We start from the raw sequence: 18,952 nt of genomic DNA on the forward strand, positions 1-18,952 counted from the left end.
GCATGTACATTAAGAAGCAGTTACAATCCCCAGCCCCCACATGAAATTAATTAAATGAGCTTTAAGCTGATTTCTCTGTCTTCCCCCCCCCCACCGCCGATGTCTTTGGAAGCTACTGCTGAGGTGAACTTCAGGAACAGTTTTAAACAGCTATCAGATTTAATGAGTGTACCCTACACCTGAAAACCTCATCCAGAAAAAAAAAAAAAAAATCTGCAATATACACCATCCTATCACTTGCTAGGAAAACAGAACCCTGAGAAAAGAAATTCTGATTATTTATTTCTGTATTTCTTCCCAGCCTGTCTTCTGTCTGTGCTATGTGATGAACATGGATATTCTTGCAAGTTAGTTGGTTGTGTTGTTGCAGGGCAAGTCGATAGCGTATTGGCAGCAAGCAGAAAAGCTGGTTCTTCTTGGTTACAAATGCAAAGAAAAGCAAAACATGCCACTGAACATACCTCCCTTGTACTTAAAAAACCCACACTATTAAAATTTTAAGCATTCTGTAGCTGACAGCAGAGGTCAGCCAGACATGTAGATGATGGTTGGGCACTCTTCTAAGCCAAAGCAGTGTACGCTCTTGATATACATTTTGGAAGAACTGACCTTACTCTGACTAATCAACTGCTCAAGCCAAAGCAGCGTTTGTCACCCTAATGTGGTGTCAAGATATGTTGGCAGTGGCGATGTGGACACTGGAGTGCTACCCACCTAAGAAAAGCAAAAGCTTTTTACTTTTTATTTTTTACTAGAAAAGTAAATCTAGTTCATAATTAATTTTTAGCTGATTTATTGGCTACTCTTCCTAGCCCCGCCGCTTTTCCAAGTGCAGAGCCCACAAAGGCACAGCGGTGGTGGCCGGGGCTCCCTGGCGCAGACCCCAGCAGTGGGCTCTGGAGGAACGTCAGAAGGACAGGGTGAGTCACCCTGCAGCTGTGCTGAGGTACAAGCCGCATGCATGCCCTTCGGATGGTATGGTTGTGTGCGCGGGGAAAAAGAAAAAAAATCATGAGGAGAAAGACACAGGTGTGGACAGGACGTGCCGGCTGTGATTTGTGTCCACAGAGACCATTTTTTGCTAGTAATTTTGATTTGTTAAAACCTTGCTTGGTTGGCAGAAATGGTTCCAGACCATAACTTTTGTGTGTTTTTTAAATTAAATATTTAAAAGAAAAGTGAATTACCCGTTTTAAACTAGAATGTGGTGGATGTGGGTTGCAGGAGCAGGTAAGCGCCAGAAGAGGATAGGTTGAAACAATCCCTTTTGAATACCGGCAGAACGTTGACCTTGTTTGTGGCACAGCAGCGGAGAGGTCACCTGTGTGTCCGTCCGGCGCGTGGCTTGAAGGCGTGCCGAGCGCGGCTACGCGCAGGCCAGGAGCTGGCCCTGGTTTGCTCCACAGGTCAGCGGGGCCGAGGAGGTGTCCTTGCGGCACAGCAGGCCTGGAGGGGGGCTCCAGCGCCGCGCCGGCAGTGCTCATCCCTGCGCGGGGCTGCCCCTGGGCTTGTGGGCGTGACTGCTGAGCGGCTCTTGTACTGCGAATGACTCCAGTAATGTACTGAAATTAGCTATCTACCTGTACAGTAACAACGATTTTTAAATTCCTACACATAACTAATGGCACACTTTAAAGGACTGACCAGGCATAAACAAGAATCTCTGCTCCATATTATGCAGCGAAGTGATGGAGAGCAACGCCGTTATTGGATGATGTTGAACTACCAAGAAGAGTCTGAAAGTCAATTAGTATTTCATTAGAACCACTTTCAGATGAATTATCCCCAATGCTCCTATGGCACAGTTCCATCATTCCTTTGTTTTTTTAAAATACCCTTTAAATTTGTTTTCAGCAGTAGTTCTAGTACGTGATGCAACACCACAAGTAATACATCAAACTGCCTTTGAGAAAGGAACATCACTTGTGGTGAGGTCTGTCTTCTTTTCTGCTGATTTAGTTGGAAAAGGGTCTGTACTACATGTGGTTTTTTTAAAAAAAAAAAAAAAAAGAAAAATATCTTCCCAGCCATGTAGAATTTGGCAAGTCTTTCTTAAGGACTCATGTGGCCCTGGGTCATGAGACAGACTGATCTGTAGACGAGGAATGAGGTTTCACTGGCAAGAGAAAGAATTAATACTGTTGAAGTCCAACGTGTGATCTGCATTTGGAGGAGAGGCGGCAGCCAAGGCGAGGCTGTTGGCATTCACAAGATAATGCCCAGCTCTGCTGTGGGGAACTGTCACCTGCTTGGGGTTTCAGGAGTTTTAATAAAGACTGTGGAAGTATTTATAACAATGGTTACTTCTCACAATTTTATCAGAATCAGGTGAAAGCCAGTGTAACAACAGCATCTCTGTCTAGTCAATGGAAACTAAATCATTTACCTGCTAAGTAACAAGTGGTACAACCTTGCACTGTAAGTGTCAAGACAAAGAAACCTGGCAGGGACTCAACTTCTTAAACGCGTAAATATTGGTCTAAACTGCGTCACATCAGCTTTGCTCTCTCTGACATGCACTTAATATCCAAGAAGGCACTGTACTTTAAAGAAGTTCAGTATCAAAAAGCACCTCAATGAATAGTATGGTACCAAACCAGGTGGTGGTGAAATATTCACAGGTGAAGGGAGCCCTTGGAAACAAAGCCTAATTAAAACAGGCTTCTCTCTTGTATTAGAAAAGAAAACAACAAATGTGCTGGCTTGTATTTTTTGAAAGAAAGATTCTTCAAAGTGACTAATGTGGGTAAGGCAATCTGATAATCAGAATTTGTCAGTTATGACAACATTTCTGCTATACACATGATTCCTCACCTCCCAGTCAGATTAATGTATTCCACTGTGTCCTCATCATAGAATGAAACTAAAAAAAAATCCCCAATTGTTTACATTCTGCTTTCTTGGGATCCATTCTCTGATCCTCATTACCCAGCAAGGGAGAAAGACCACTTCAGTAGTTCGGGGCTGAAATGCATGGGGCTCAATCACACAAATGGTAGAAACAGGTAAGCGGATCTACTTGTCCAGTCAATGGAAAGCAGATGAAGATCCAGGCGCTGGTATTTTTCCCCACTGGAGTTAAAGGAGGCAGATAAGGTTTTTCCCTTCTTCTATTTCTTCTTGCACTTTGTCACTGGATGTGGCTATTTCAGCTTGCGCCGAGAAGACCGCACAGATGAATGTCAGAATAGTGCCACCAATAGCTGTGTAGAAAGCCCAGCCCAAGGAGCAGTCTCCTAGTTTGTAAGCAGAAGCATATGGTCCACAATAGCTTATTGCTTTCTGGCATCCCCAACCTGCAGGGTAAAGTATCAAGCCTAAGATAAGGAAGAGGCCTGGAAATAAAAACAGAAAGACGGAGGTTTAACAAATGATCAGTGTAACACCAAACGCAATGCATGTAGTAATGGTTATCGGGGTCACTACTCACTCCTAAGCACCAGGATTAGGAGAAGACTCTTCTTCATCCACCCAGCCTTCCTTTACTGATTGTTGCCTAGTACATCCTGTGCAGTGTTTAAACTCAGAGCTATCCTGTGGGTTTTCTTGTGAAAGGCTTATTTCGTATGATAATGGCCTACTTCCTAATTTTAAGCTCTGTATTCCTTCTACATCCTTTGTTTGCACACATTACTGCTAGGTATACAGAGCTCGCAAAACATTCGAGCATCTATACCTACTGTTTACACTTGCACTTTTCAAATGCCTCAGGATGTTTGCATCCACTTTTGAGTTTGTGTTTAGCTAGCCCTCATTCAGCTTTGTTTAGTCACTCACCATAAACATTTTTGCCTTTTTTCCCCTCTGGATTTTTCCTACACTTGATTTTCATGCTGGGGGACAAAAAAAAAAAAAAAAAATCTTTCTTGTTTGACCACACTAGGACATAGCAGGAAAATAATATGGCCAGTTCAGTAAGCTGCTTTTGTAACAAAGGAATTCTGGAGTCAGCCCCAAACAAACGGATCTAAGTACCCATGGCCAGTGCACAGGTAACACTGAGGTCCTCAAAACAGGCTGTTGCAGAAGGAAGGGATGCAGGAGCAAAAGCCTCAACTCCCGATCTTGCTACATTGCCCGAACACCCTGCTGTGCCTCAGGCTGGAAGTAAAAAGCTCAGATGAGGTGTTTTGCCCATCCGATCGTCTCTTGTATTCACAGTTTTCTCCCCTATGAGTATCTAAGCAGTGCAAGGGTTTCATTAAGGAAATTAGAAGTCACATTAGAGTCCCTGCACACTTGGTGTGTACTTGCACGAAGATGAGAGAGATTTAATCAAAATGCCTAATGTGCTGGTGGCTACAGTGCTCTTTTATGGGTCCTGCTAAAAAAATCACTGTGAGTTAAAAACAGATCTCCCTCCTACAAGGTTAAGTAGGAAGGAGCTAAACATCAGGAAAGCTCATAGGTATAAAAACCTGCTTTCTGTTTTCTTTGATATTTTACTCAGAAGAACAGGAAGAATTATCAAAAATAATAGTTTTTGCTGAAACACAAACAGTTTATCCAGAAAATGAATACAGCCTTCCAGATCCCATAAATGTTACTGATTTATTTGCCCTGCACTGTAAAGCCCTTTATTCAACCTGGCACCTTGATAAAAATAGCTGGTAAAGGTGCTGTCACCTAGAAGTGCACAGAAAGTTGTGCTTCTTATGTATGGTGCTGGTTCACCCATTAGATTTCATCTAATCCCAAAATTTCTACCAACTACTGAAACAGAAAACAGTCCTCTGTTCTTCCCTATACTAAGAGATTACCAAGAACAGCTGTAAACACTTGTTCATGTCTTCTTCAATTCAGTTAGACTAGCCTATTCTGCAGTACATCAGGTTTCCTTAATTGTTTGTTTAAAGAAATTCAGGGAGATGCAAGAAAATTTCCTCCCTGAGGAATAAAAGCTGGGTCCTAGCTAGTAAGCAGTTAATACACACAAAATGCAAAAACGGTCATCCAACATGTCTAAAATTTATGTGTATGAATGCCAGACATTTCACAAAAGAAAATCCTTCCTCCAGCGTTTTTCTAATGATGACACAACACCATGGGCATGAATGAACTAAATGTCATTATTCTTTGGGGCGGCAAAATCCATTAGCGAGTGATATCCGTTCTCTGTGAAGGGATTTCATCACTGCTTACATTTAAGAACGAATGACAAATTTTACGCAATGTTTCCTGGCTGATTGGCCAAACTACATTAAGTATAAAGTACCGCTTTGTCTTGGACAGACCTGGATAAGCTGTGCTTTCATCCTGCTGAGCCCTGCAGCCGTTTCAGACTAAACACCAGCAGTGCCTTCTCCTCTATTCATCACTAGTTTCCTGTTCTGCATAACCAGCATGACCACGCCATGTATTTTTCTGACTGTACATCGGTATGGGGCAGTTTGCCATTTTCTCTAATGATCACAAGCCCTTTGGTAGTTAAAACTCACCACCACTAAATTAAGAAGCCGGATCTGAAATGCCAATGTAGCTGCTGCCAACAAGGAAATTTTAAAGTTTACCGCTCTATCACTTACTTACAAACCTAGAGAGCCTGTGTTTAACTGCAAACCTGGCTTATGGCTGAGTGACAAGCAGGAATATGAAGTTACATCCATCTCTTTTCACCAAAACCAGAGCACTGAACAACTCCCGAAAGCTGCTGGTCCATGGTATGTATGCCCCAAGCTGAAAAGCCATTACCCAAAACTCAGGCCCCTGAAAGGCTGCAGCACTGCTGCCACGTGTAGTCATCAGGACTTTACTAAATTAAAACTTTTTTTTTTTTTAAGAGTACAGAAAATTCCTGGAGAAATATTGAATACAGCCTATAGCCCATAATCCAAAACCACAGCTGTTTTCTCACAGATGAAAACAAAATATGGAGAAAAGTCTTAACTATGGACTTGAATCCAGTCAGTCTCACCTGACTTTTCCTTCAGATCGCTAACTTTTTGAATCCTGTACTGGTCTAGCATAATAAAAGAAAAAAAAAAAAAAAGTAATGTTTTCACTACCAAACATACCTTCTACTACTCCATTTCAGTGCAGACAGAAAGCTTCTCTGGGCATGCACCTCTTCTCCCTATCACTAATATTTATGATCATTTCTCATTTCATTAATACCTGGTTCCTACTTGCTAGGAAAAGTGAATAAAGATGGTTCAATTAAGCCAATTCAACATACCCACAACAGAAACAGCTCTCCTTGGATTTCATGCTAACAGCAAGTGGAGAGGCACAAACTCCTCACCATGGATTCAGCTCAAAGCTCCAATACCCAGAGCAATGGCTGAGCTGTGCAGAGTGCAGAGATCCTTTCCTGACTCCCTACCTGCCCAAAAAAGGGGCGCTCAGGTATAATGATCAAAAGGAGCTTCGCATCCTGCTTCCCAGTAACTACAAAAGAGACCATCGCAGACTACAGAGCTTATCTCATTGACTCCTGCAGCTCAAACAAAACAGACAGAAGACACTTTACCACCCACCAGCAGAGCAAACCATAGGCTAAAGCAGAAGCCAGCAATCCAAAACACTTAACTTGTAACCAGAGCAGCACATTGCAGAGACCCGCTGAAAAAAACCCTTCCTCTCTGCTCCTGGGGACATGGATGCAGAGAGAAGGGAAGGAAAAATGCCCATGTGGGAAGAACAAGCATAGCAGGGGTAGCAAGGGCAGGAGAAGTTGTGATGCGGCTTGGAAAGTCACGGTCTGCTTTTAAACAGGCAAAATGGTTAAATGCAATACGAATAGCTCGGTAGTCTCTGTGCTGTTCCACCTTTGACCTAAGGAGCACTGCACAACCATTTTATGTAACACAAAAAAGCCAGAGGGCTGTTTCTACAGCTAACGGCGCAGCCTTGATCTACATCTAACACATGTGCAAGCAGCTGCAGTCCAGCAAAAGCCACTTACAGGCCAGTCTGTGGTGAGATGATCCACAAGGGGAAAAAACACGGTAAATTCTCAGCGCTGATTTCTCATTACCAGCGTCCACAGGGCAGAGCCTGGCCAGGTCCCTTACATCTCTCTGCCTCTGCTAGAAGGTTAAGCTTAACTGCATGTGCCCCTGCCTTTCTGTGGCTGCTGCTCAGTCACTCAGGCTCGCCTGCCTGCAGCTCTCTTGTTTTGGTTATTTATCTGCATTACCACAAAGCCTGGCAGCTCTGCTCACAGTTTCTGCCCCCAATAGCTAACAGTCTGCTTTTCAGACAAGATACACAGGATGGAGTGTGAGGCACAAGTGAGATAACCCTGAACAGCTTACTGGCAACAGCTTCATCAAATCCATGGCCTGACAGTGACCAAGTTTTTCTTTTATAGCCTCTGACACAAGACAGTCTTAGAGAAAAATGTCGAGGGAAGAGGAATGGGTTTTCAGTTGCTTGTGGACAGCACAAAGCAGCATGGGGGCATGTGGTTTTGTTTTGTGAAGAGTCCCCGGGGCAGGGGAAGGCGGAGGAGGGCCCTGGATGGGCCTGACAGAGCCGGGAGCAGAATGTCTTGCCAGTGAATGAAACAAGGCAGTGAGCATGGCCTGGAGCTTACATGGGGCTGGAAAGGGGAGCTAAGCGCCTTATCCCTGGCATTCGCTTACACTCACAGCACACAGGAACGCAAGACCAGCTCCTAATACAATCTACAGATTTGCATGTAAAAGTTGCTCTCTGGACTGATTAACTATTATAATTCTCAGATTTCTTGAATTGGATTCAGTTATTCTTACACTTGACTTGTTCAAATATTACTTCTGACTTTAATCTGTATTGTGCAGCTTTCTAAGCCATTTAATGCTGTGAATTAAGATTAAGGCACTTAAGTTTTTGTTAGCCATAGAAGTACAAAGCTCAGTTTTGTGTTGTATAATTTTATGTCAGCATAATCTGATAAAGCAACAATCATCTGCTGTCGACAGTTTGCCTTGAGATGTATCTGGCAGGAGGACAGTCAATATTAATGATAGAAATTTCTTTTTCGTAATAAATCAGCTTTTGCTCTTGTCCCAGTGTTTCTGAAGAGAGGCCAACCTTCAAGAGAAAGAACAGAGAACAAAAATCAAATGCTCTGTCTGAAGAAAAGTTTTCTGCAAGGAATCCTTTCAGTTCTTCATGCTGAGGTACAGTAAACAAGAGCTTTAATTCACAGCCAGTCTACCTGTGGAATTATTGCTGTTTGTTCCCACTGGGAATTCATTTTGAAAACATTACACTATTTTCCACTGTGTTCCTCTACAGGCTTGCAGAACCCAGGCTTGGTCTGTTCTAGATTTAACCCCCTTTCTAAACACAGCTCCACTGCAAGACTGCACAAGAAGTCTTGTTCCTATGCCTTAATTAGCTCTATCCCACTTCTTTAAATCAGTATGATAATTTTTCATGATCACATTTTCCTTTTTATTAGTTGTTGCCAGCTCTCAGTTACCTTTCCTCTTAGGATTCCTTAAAACAGAGGTCTGAAAGAATGCTACACAATGCTGCCAGATGCCTAGGAATGACAAAAGAAAACTATTTAAAAAAAGAGTTTTTTATCCAGAGACCTCATCTAAAACTCTCTGGTGTAAGTCTGTCAGCAGAGAACATTTTCCCACCTTTCACTGAAGGCAATTTGCCCACATAACATTTTGTTATCTGTCCCTAATTGCCTGCTTTCAAAAAGAAGCCTTAAGAAATAATTTAGATGAGATTTAGATTTTATTTGGATTATCAGACTAAAATGTTTCCTGATTAAAACACAGACAACCTATTAACCATCAGCACTTCTATAATCAAATTATATAAAAGCAACTGCCTTCTCCTAAAGCACGAAGGCAGAACATTACAGCATAGCGTGAAATATCAATAGCAGTATGGCAGACGGCACCGCTGTGCAACAACATTTCTGAAGACAGTTCAGTAACGCTTTTTTCTACAGGAGAAACCTTTTTGCGCACAAAGAACTTTCCCCCTTTTAAGGGCCTGGAACTGCAGCAAGCAGTTTCTCCTCCGGGTTTTTATACACTGCAGCAGCTGTGCCAGGCTAACGACGTGGAAAACCAACCGACGGGTCTACGGTTACAGGCATTTGTATGTCACGTTACGTGCTGGGGTCAGATCTGAGTAAAAGCTTTTTCATTCTGTCCTTGGAAGCAACCCTTGAGACAGGGGTTAGGCACATGCTTGTTTAGCTAAGTGAAGGCATGCTATTTAGTTTTGACAGTCTCCTGTGCAGCTGCTGTTGTGCCATATTAAACAACAGCATATACTAACAAAGCCAATTTCCATTGCAAAGCCTGAAACTATCTTCTCATTTCCTAGCAAAATAGCAAAAAAGCTTTTAAATGCTGCTGAAGAAACAGGAAATTAAGCAGCTGTGATCAATGAGGTGGCACTGCAACAGGCTCCCATGGAGCAGCACAACTGAGCAACAACTTTCTAAGAGAGGAAGAGAAGAAGGGTGAAGGCGGGGAGGGATTATCCTTGCACAACACCATGCAGGCAGCACAGGAGGGTCGCCTCCTTGGTGGCAGTGATCCTGATCCTCATCTTCTGCGCAACCACAGCAGATTAATGCTCAGCCCAAGGGCACTGCACCAGCCAGGCAAAATAACCCTGCCTTTATTGCTCGTATTTCCCAATAAGCTGCCTGAATACCTGAACAATTTAATGTGTAAAATATTTATACAAAAGTACTACGCTAGCCTAACCCAAGGAGGCTTTCACATAGGCAAACTTTCCCTGACAACCCCCTACCCAGCAGGAATACTACCAGGTCACCATTGGCATGCTTTTGACCGCTTCACCCACCAACAGACACCCAAAGCAATGGCCTCCTACTCAGCAGCTGTATAACAGAAACCTTCAGCCCTGTGAAATGATTCAGTAATCCTGTTTTAATCAGATGAGAACTAACAAGGCAGACTCAGGCCAGCTGATGTGTTGGTGTCAGCACTCCACACTGGCTATAGGAAAGGGTGAGGGTACTGCCGAGGTGCTGAAGGGAGCACCACTTGAGGTACTTGCCACACAGGGCCCCAGACCTGTCTCTGCAGCTGCTCTCCATCCCCCTGGATGACTGCCAGACCTAATAAGCCCAAGCAGCTGACCAGAGGCAAGCAAGTTTTTGCCCAAAAAGAAAGGGGAGACTCTACAAGCCCTAGTGCCTTGGAGATAGCCTCTGGCCCACTTGGAAATGCTGCACAACAAACAAAAGAAAAATTCATACTATTAAGAAGATCAATGCTTTAAAAAGCCTACCTGGACACCACTCTCAATGCAGGTTTGAACAAGCAGAGGGGATTTGGGATAAGCTGGAAGCATGGCTGCTGAGGGTGGGGAGGGTTGCCAATAGGCAACACACTGAGGCAAGTTCCATACCTCCACACCTCCAGTCACTGCAGAGGATTGCAGCCGTATACGGATTTCAGTATAGCTGGGATACCCTAAGCTGAGACTGAAGAATGAATCATTTAAAACCATAACCAGGTGATGACTCAAAACCTACACAGGTACTTTTTTTCCCTTTAAAGTTGTCTCAGGTTCATATAAGTGTAAGCAGTTACCAGAAGAAAAAGAAATTCCCCAACCACTGCGTTACCCAAGCTGGGGAAGAGGGTAAGTGCCCTACTCTTTTCAACAGTAAATTAACTATAATTTGCTCATGTGACTTTTTCCATTTATTAAGCAAATCAGAGATGCTCATTCATATCCAAACCTATGCAAACATATGTATTACTGATGTTGGGGTGTGGAAACAGGGATAGGAATACAGTGCCAGGGACTACTGGTGGGAGACTCAACTATTAAGTTTATTTTGCTACCCACAGAAAACGCCAAAAAATAAAGCAGGTTATCAGCCTGATGTACATTGCTTCGGCAGAAGACCATCATGTGGAGGATTCCAGGTTTGTTTTTTTTGATATAGGTATGATCCAGCTGCTTGGAATTCTCTATAACAAAGTGTGAGCCTGCAGACTCCTGTTTTTAGGAGAGGGGAGGGCAAATTCGCCATTAGCTTTTAATAATTTTTATACACATGGCGAAATTCCCCATTAGTTGGGAAGGAAGGAAATGCGGAGATTCAAAGTAAGATCAGTCCCAAGCCCTGAAATGACACCACTGCCTTTTTGCTGGCCATCAGCCGTGTGGAGTCAGGTCACTACGTGGGCTCCCATGTGACAGATGCTAACCCTGCAATGAAGTCAAGATATAGCGCCTTATACGGAAAAAGCCAAATGTTTACAAGTTTTCAGCAACGCAGAGGTAACCGAAGACCTCTCCACTCGTAGGACCGCTACCGCAAGGGCTGGTCAGCTCTCACATTTTACCTTAAAAGCCAAGGAAGCATTGAGTGTTTTCAATCTAGGACAGCCCAATAAAAGCATTGAAGCTGCTAAATGAGAAAGTCAATTGTAGATGGTAAATTTGGGAGGTTCCTGATTTAGGGAAGGAAATATCAGGCCGTGTCAATTATTCTGTCCATGTAGGAAGCAGAGAAGACCCAGTACATTTTACACCACTCACCATAATATTTTCCACTGCTGTTTGACCAGTGAGTGCCATGCTCCCCAAACCATCAGTCATGCTGAATCAGCAGAAAGGGAATGAAAATCACAAGCTCCCGACCATAGCTCTATAAGGTAGGCCGAAGCAACAACCTGCCTTGGCTTAAGCAAAGAGGCAAAAGGGCTGGAGGCCATCTTCTTCATGGCATTACATTTCCTCAGTACTGATCCCACAGCACAAACGAGACCTCAGGGCTGTGGCAGCGGAGAAGCTGCAGAGGAACTAAGTCTCAGCGAGAAGGAAAAGGCAAAGGAGGAGGCAGGAAGGGGAGGATGTCATGTGGCTTCGTGGGTCGTACAGCAGCACGGTGCAGGCCATCTGTGTTGTGGAAGGAATCAAAACTCAAACCCACCAATCTCCTTCACCACCACACCAGGCACACCTAAGACCAGAGCTAAGCATGTTAGCCTCCCATCTTGAAAGAGCCGCTTTCATCTTTTTTCTTGCTTTTGAGTAAAAACACAGCATTTGTTGAGTTTAAATGCGCTCCTGGTGTTTGCATCCTATAGACAAACAGCAGGATTGGTCTTGGCTCTGAGGCCTGGAAGCAAAAATCTGATGGAAAGGAAGCCCTGCTACCCTCCTGCTATCCCCCTGGCCTCTCAGGGGGCAGACAGCGCTCCCCTAACCTGCATCATCAGGGCAGGGGTGTAAAAAAGTTCTTGGTGTCTCACCTACACCAGCAGAGGTAAGAGACCTCGCCGTGCACATGTGCCACAGCAAAACATTTCTCGGTGAGTAGCTTGAGAGTCTCACAGTGAACACTATTTGATGGAAGAGATTTATTCTCGCCAGGAAAACCAGCTGTCAAAGTTGATCACTGAAAACCTGAATTTTTTGTTTATTTTTCTATTATTTACAATCTGCTGGATTTCTACTGGTTCCCACGTGCCCACCTTGGTAGCACAGGAGATAAGCTGACCACCAAATCTAACGAAACACTGAAATCTTCACTTTATTTCTTTGAAGTTACTAATACTCTCCCTCAGGCTCAATAGCAATTTAGCACTTGAACTTTCCTTCCCTGGCATATTCCAACACAGCAGTCCCCTTTGCTTGAACTTTCAGCAGCCAAGCGTGTATTGGATGTCGTGCTGGCATTTGGCCATATAGGTTACAGGAAGCACTGTACTGCAGACAGCAAAAGCAGTTCAGACTGTCAGGATTTCCATTAGAAATTCTTCCCCCCAAACACCACCCCCCCCCCCCCACCCCCCCCCCCCCCCGCTTTATTTTCTTTGTTCCCACCCCAAGGATTCAGAATTCTGGCATCAGAAAAGAAAAGCTCTGAGCAGAATCCAAGAGGAAATATGCTTTTTGAAAAATGCATGCTCTGCATTTTAGAAAGACAAACAAGAAACTTCCTTGTCTTCAAGGGCAAAACCACTCTTGCTCTGCTCTCCTACTGCCTGGGCTCCCCAGCTGAGCAACAGCTTCCATCACCGACAGGCATCAACATGAACTCACGGGTGCTTTCTTCCTTGCTCGCCAGCTTGGTCCTTTCTCAGACATAGTAATGATTTTTTTACAGCGTCCTGCTGCCTACAACCGAGTATCCTAAACTCTGCAACTATCATAACCTTTCATGTCATGCTCTGAGCATCAAAGAGCTCTAGCAGCCTCATGCCCCCTCCACGGCAGCTTGCTTCTCCTTCTGCATTTTCTCCCCTCTCCGAGGAAAGTCCTGGCTGACCTCCCTCTTTCTCCTCAGCTTCCTCCTCCGCAACTCCCAACAGCCTCCTTACCTTCCAGCGGCCAGGAGCATGCAGCCACACAGCCCCATGCACCACGACCCCTGCCTGTGCAGCCGGATCCTGCTTCATACACCCCCACAAGCAGATCCAGATCCTCTTCCCCTTCAGATGGTTCCCATCACACTCTGCTCAGGCCACCTTCCTAATCACCCAGCCTCCCAAATGGAAATGATGACCAATATGTATAACACGCTGAACTATTTTTTAGTGCAAGAGATGTAAAACAAACTCTTCCAGCAGCAAAGATAGACTGTTAGAGACATAGCTGGCTTCAAACTGGGTTTCACCTCCTTGTTTAAGAATATTGTGGAGAAGTTTCCTTGCATTTGAGGGTACAGCTGCACTCCTGGAGCTGAGGTATTGCCCAGAAAATGCAGTAGTTTCTGATGGGGGAATGAATGCCCCAAGATTCCACAGCAGGGAATAGGAGAAGACATGAACAGTAATCAAAAAGAAAAACCAAGAAATCATGGAAAGGACAGCCAAATGAATGCAGGAGAGCTTGTAAGATATCTGAAGAGAGAAAGGGCCACGGAAGAAACTTCACTGTTTGGGACTGAGCAGACAAGTGCCAGGGGAGAAAACACAGCCTCCTAGAACAAAGCAGGGGTACAAGAGGAAATGTTGGGCAGGAATAAAGTGCAGTGAAATGTTAAGAGAACCTCAGTGCTGGGTGATGAGAGCAGAATACTAAAGTAGGACCCTGGAAAGGAAGGAGCCAAGTCATCCCCAGCAGTGCTGGAGGAGAAACTGCTGGGGTGAGAGAGGGAAGCCCAAACCTGCAGCATCTGGGCCCAGGCAGACAGACTCTGACAAAGTGGCCAGGAAAACTTAATGCTCTAGACCTGCCTGAAGAAGCCTTTGAAGACACAAATTTCTGCTTTGCCTGACTGGACGTATAGACATACATCCTGCTAAGCCTGCTAAGCCACGTGATGCAAAATGCAGCCGTGAGTTTGCCCCTCAGCGCGTGGCTGGGACGCAGCTGGTCTCCTGACTGATGCAATCCAGTTTTTACATGCTTTTTTTTGTTTTTTCATGCTTCTGTCAGAAATGCATTTAGTCAAGCTCCGTTTGAGCTAGGAGACAGTGGACCGTGACCAGAAAAATTGGTGAAAGGGGGTGACCCACAAGAGGCCTCCCAGATGAAGCCATCAGCAGCCTGGAAAGACTTTAGAGAAGAGGAGGTATTTTATCCCCTTTCAGTAAACCTTCCTGGCAATGCAGCCCTACTCCAGCATGGAAAAGCAGGAGTAAGAGAAACTGAACTCCCAAACCCAGCCACCCTCCTGACAGGCCAGCACCCTTTCTCCTTTGCTCTCCCCAAAGCTTTCCCAGGCACACGAGGGCGTAGCTCCCCACAAGGAAACACAGGGACCTGCTCAAGTTTCACGCTTGAGATAATACATGTGCTGCTAATGTAGCTTCCTCCTCCTGGAGCACAGTTCACCAGCAAGTCAGGCAGCTGCTGGCTGTGGGGAAGAGGCTGTGTCCAACCAGCAACCATGCTGGTGGCCAGCTCTGCCCAGCTGTGCCTTCAGAGGATAAAAAAACCAAAAGCCAGGAAAAGTTGTTGATGATAAACTTCATAAAGGAAACTGTGTCAAAGACAGAAGCTGAACCTGTTTTAGGCTCTGTCCTAAGCTCCCCCCCGCCCCCTGTGAGGCTAGGTAATATTCAGATTATATTACTTAGAACCGAAGTGAAGTACCCAAGCCCAAATAAGGCTTGTAAACACATATGCAACTATGCCATATGCATACCAAGATATGTCAGTAGGGGATCACCAATTATTTACTTCCTACGACTAGATGATTACTGTGAAAATTTACTTTGAATTGGTTCTTGTCAGCTACCATATAATAACATGCTGCCTCTTCTAGCCTCTGCATTTCAAGTGATTCACAGACTGTAAAAATAGAATACTTTCCCCAAAAAGACATTCAAATGAAAGTCTGTGTGATTTTCTTGCTGTTGGGTAGTAATTATCTATTTAATTACATGGCTCCATTCTTTGCACTCTGTAGTGCAGAGAAAAGATGTTTTTCCATATGAAACGATTCTCAAACATCTTCAAAACCAGAGGTTACTGTTTCTACAGCTCCAGAATGAAAGGCATTGCAGTCTGAAAATAAGTGGTAGAAGGTCTTGCTCTATAACAAAGAAATGTCAGGAGTTTAAACAAGAGCCATATTTCCTTCCTTTATGGCTTTGTATTTCTAATTTTCTGCCACAAGAAAATCGCTCTATGGACCAGATATGCATATGGCTACTTCCTGCTGACCTAAATGAGAGTTTGCACATTTGTCCTAGGGCCATAACAGAAGAGATGTTGCTTTCTGTTCTGAAATTCACTGTTGGCATCATCCAGGTCACAACCAATGTTGCTAGACTGAAAAGATATATCTGGTGTCTGTTACTGTTTTTTCATGATGAATCCCAGGAATAAATTAACTGTTGTATGTTTTTAATTATATTAAATCTCCACTGCAAAGATACAGGGATTTTAAATGAGATTAAGTCTGCAAGATCCTGAGTTCCTGTAGACGACTCTACCATGGATGCTTCTCATCTTTGAAAATGAGATGTTTGACATACTTGCAATTGTTGGACTGATGCAGCCTGATAAACACGATGATTTTGTGAATTCTTCTCCTATGCTTATTAAAAACATAATTGTTCACATTTGAAAGAATGATCTTACGCTTAAAACAATTAAGGCAGGGTTGCATCTTGCTCTCTGGTCAGGACATTAGTCTAGCTGTCATAATCCCTGTATGGATTAACTATGCCGACAACTGTACTTCTTGAACAACTTGCTTAAGCATTTTCCAAAACTCAGGAACTGAGAAAGCTGAAATTATCAGCTGTGACAAGTCATAATGAAAATAATTTCAACCAAGTAAGCAGATGCTATAATGCTACTGGCACAAAACTAGCAGTGGACCAAATAAAACTAATCTTCAGAAAAGGAGTTGCTAGCCACAAGACACCTGGCTGCAAATACTGGAGGTGTACTTCTTATAGCAACAGTCTCTGACCTTTCTATGACCCGGTTTCATGCTGTGTCATTTATCTGAGTTATAAGAAGGGAAGTGCTTCTATCCTCAGTACAGCTCAAAAAGGACTGACCTATCCCCTAACGTGCAAGACATGCTTTGTTGACTGATATTGTTCAATTCTTAAGGCCAAAAGTCCTATTACAGGTACAGCTGGTTTGACAATAAAACATAAAACTGTATTTGCACGTATTTTCTCACAAATACATCGTCTCCAGAACAGTATTCTAAGATACAAGAACCTACTTCCTGCTAACCTTGACATTAGACTAGATATTTTGAGATGGTATCAGAGTTGTAAGTAAAGTTATCTTTTCAACAGACCCAAGTCTGACATGCCGAACATCTACTTATTCTGCTAACGAACCTCTCCCATGCATATACCCCTCCAACAGAAAGGAAGTAATATCATCTCCTGAAAAACCGGTTTCATGGATTATTTCTGAAGTACAGGGTAACAAAGCAATGCGCTAAAACCTTCCTGTGGCTTAATCTGCACTGGTTCTGTCAAATTCTGTAAACCAGAAGGGACTACAGCAAAACCTGTAATTTTTATCTAAAGAACATTAATCTGCTAATTGTGCTAATTGTATCCTATCGTGTGAACAAAAGCATCTTGAGCCAACTTAGGGATCTAATTCTCCCCGAGAAGCACAACCCTCCATTATAGGTGACAGGGAATTAGCAGAACACTTTTATACCGAAGATGTGTGAAGTGGAGGACGGTGACAGCCACCATGCTAGTGCTTCAGGAGCCAGCGTCAGCTGGTCCTTGGCCCATACTGCTGGCTCTGCAGGGCTGCAGCAGGAAGCAAATTCAGTCTTTGCCTACTTCCCCATGTGTGTTTAGAATAAGATTAATTTAGGTCTCAACTAAGCAAATGAAACCAACCGGTTTCATAAAGGTTTGAATACCTATCATTACACCTCCTGCCTAGGTACAGCCACCACAGATGCGTTTGGCCACCACAGTGGAGGTGAGGAGGGTAGAAGCTGGATTCACACTTTAAGCAAACAAGTTAAAACTCCTAATTTTTGTTATAACAAACCCATTTCATGAATTGAACATATCTGCTTAAGAGCACCACCAAGAGGGAAAGAGGAGGTGGCCCTGCTCATTCCCTCCCTCCTCACAGGTCTCTGAGCACAGCCAGAGGCAGGGCAGAAGACCACTCTCCTCCTTCAGACGACCACACGCACACAGCACAAAAGATGAAAACCTGCATGGGACAGGTTCTCCCCACGGCTTGCTGGCGAGCACAGAAAGGCAAATACTTCTCTAACTAGGGCTGTCCAGTGTTGGCTTACTAACGGTCATCTAATCTCTGTAAAATCCATGGGTTTAAGCAGAAATACCAAATCTCTAGAACCAATTCATCCTCTCAGGCAAAGCACAGCTGATACTTGAACAGTGAAAAGATAAGCTCACTGGGCTGTGTAACTGCAGCTGAACAATAAGCTGGCTAAAGGAAGGGTTTATCATAAGGTATTGCTTATCATGCTCACAGCCTTGAAAGAGGCTGCTTAGCATGAAACACTGGAGAACTGGGTGTGCGACTGCAGGCTGTTCTTATCCCTGGGGTGGTATTTGGTCTCACCACAGACATGAAGCCTCTGAGACACCGAGATCTGCCTTCGCTCCACAGAAACGTAACTATAGTAGTGAGAGCGAGATAGACTGCCTTAATGCGAGTATTAACTTTGCTCTCTGCTGGCACAAAGGAGAGAAGTTTCTGTTACTGAAAGAAATTCAAAGAGAGGGAAAAAACTGAACAGCAAACAAAAGCAACACTGGTCAGTTCATTTTGGCACACATCGGGCTGCAATTCTGCTGCCAATGTCAATGTATTACATGCTGTGTCCCCAGAAATTTCAGTTGTGTTTGAATAAACACCAGCATATAGAACTGCTTTGCGTCTGTCTAATGCAGTCTGTCTGTAGACAGGACAGAATCGCTGTATTTCTTCAGCTTAATGTCCCCAAAATAAAAATCTTTAGTTGCTGTCAGAGTACACCTACCTGCAATTCCTTGTAGCAGCCCACAGACATTAAAAATGCTTTTCTTCATAATACTCTGCACACACATAGTAAAGACAGACACAAACGCCACAGCACAGAGAATCATGATTCCCACAGCTAGGAAAATAGCAGTTGCCTGCCAGAACCCACTGGCAATCTCATTGAAGTTTTCGGCGTAAGGACCACAAAGCGTGTCTCGTCTAGAAAGCTGCATGTGGGAGATTCTGGTGCAGCGCCCATAGATGCCCAACGTCGGATGGTAAGGCTCCTGCGACCCCCCCGTTCTGTTGTCCACATCCTCGGAGCTGGCAGGCTTTGCTTTGCCTATCAGCCAGTCTGCGCTCATGAAAGCAATGAGCTCTGCGAAAGCCACCACAATGCTCAGGAGAGTCCATAGCATCGACCGACACGTTACAATGACATGACACATATTGATGTCCAGTCCTTGTGATCAGTGCAGCTGACAGTCTTAAAATCCAGGCATGAGGGGAGCAAAATTAAATTAAGAAAGAAAACGGGACCCTACAAAAATCACTGTGGCCACTCTGCCTGCTCTTTCAGCTCTTTCACAAAGGCCAAGACGAAACTTCT

At 44.1% G+C, this 18,952-nt stretch overlaps 2 protein-coding genes across 2 annotated transcripts; both read right to left on the reverse strand.

The window, feature by feature from the left end:
• Positions 1-275: 275 nt before the first annotated feature.
• Positions 276-3,015, reverse strand: LOC104344584 (uncharacterized; the record flags this gene model as incomplete). The annotated part of the gene is given in 14 exon segments (XM_086480117.1): positions 276-486; positions 656-714; positions 1,188-1,539; positions 1,836-2,054; positions 2,056-2,132; positions 2,134-2,183; positions 2,186-2,288; positions 2,536-2,711; positions 2,714-2,760; positions 2,762-2,816; positions 2,819-2,870; positions 2,873-2,941; positions 2,943-2,978; positions 2,980-3,015. Coding segments are annotated over 14 exon segments (1,542 nt in total), but the record flags the coding sequence as incomplete, so codon positions are not given.
• Positions 3,005-18,791, reverse strand: LHFPL2 (LHFPL tetraspan subfamily member 2). The gene is made up of 2 exons (XM_086479685.1): positions 18,362-18,791; positions 3,005-3,335 (listed from the first exon to the last, which is right to left on the reverse strand). Exons 1-2 carry the CDS (start codon positions 18,789-18,791, stop codon positions 3,079-3,081), a joined length of 687 nt encoding a protein of 228 aa, XP_086335811.1. The 3' UTR covers positions 3,005-3,078.
• Between the last annotated feature and the right edge of the window lie 161 nt (positions 18,792-18,952).

This window comes from Leptosomus discolor, chromosome Z, assembly GCF_034619465.1.
Source record: "Leptosomus discolor isolate bLepDis1 chromosome Z, bLepDis1.hap2, whole genome shotgun sequence".
Classification (NCBI taxonomy): domain Eukaryota; kingdom Metazoa; phylum Chordata; class Aves; order Leptosomiformes; family Leptosomidae; genus Leptosomus; species Leptosomus discolor.

Excerpts from the sequence above, each read along its gene's own strand:
- LHFPL2 (XM_086479685.1), bottom strand. The coding sequence starts at position 18,791 with ATGTGTCATGTCATTGTAACGTGTCGGTCGATGCTATGGACTCTCCTG. Across the intron at positions 3,336-18,361 it reads GCTGCTACAAGGAATTGCAG|GCCTCTTCCTTATCTTAGGC; the intron begins GTAGGTGTACTC and ends TTTTATTTCCAG.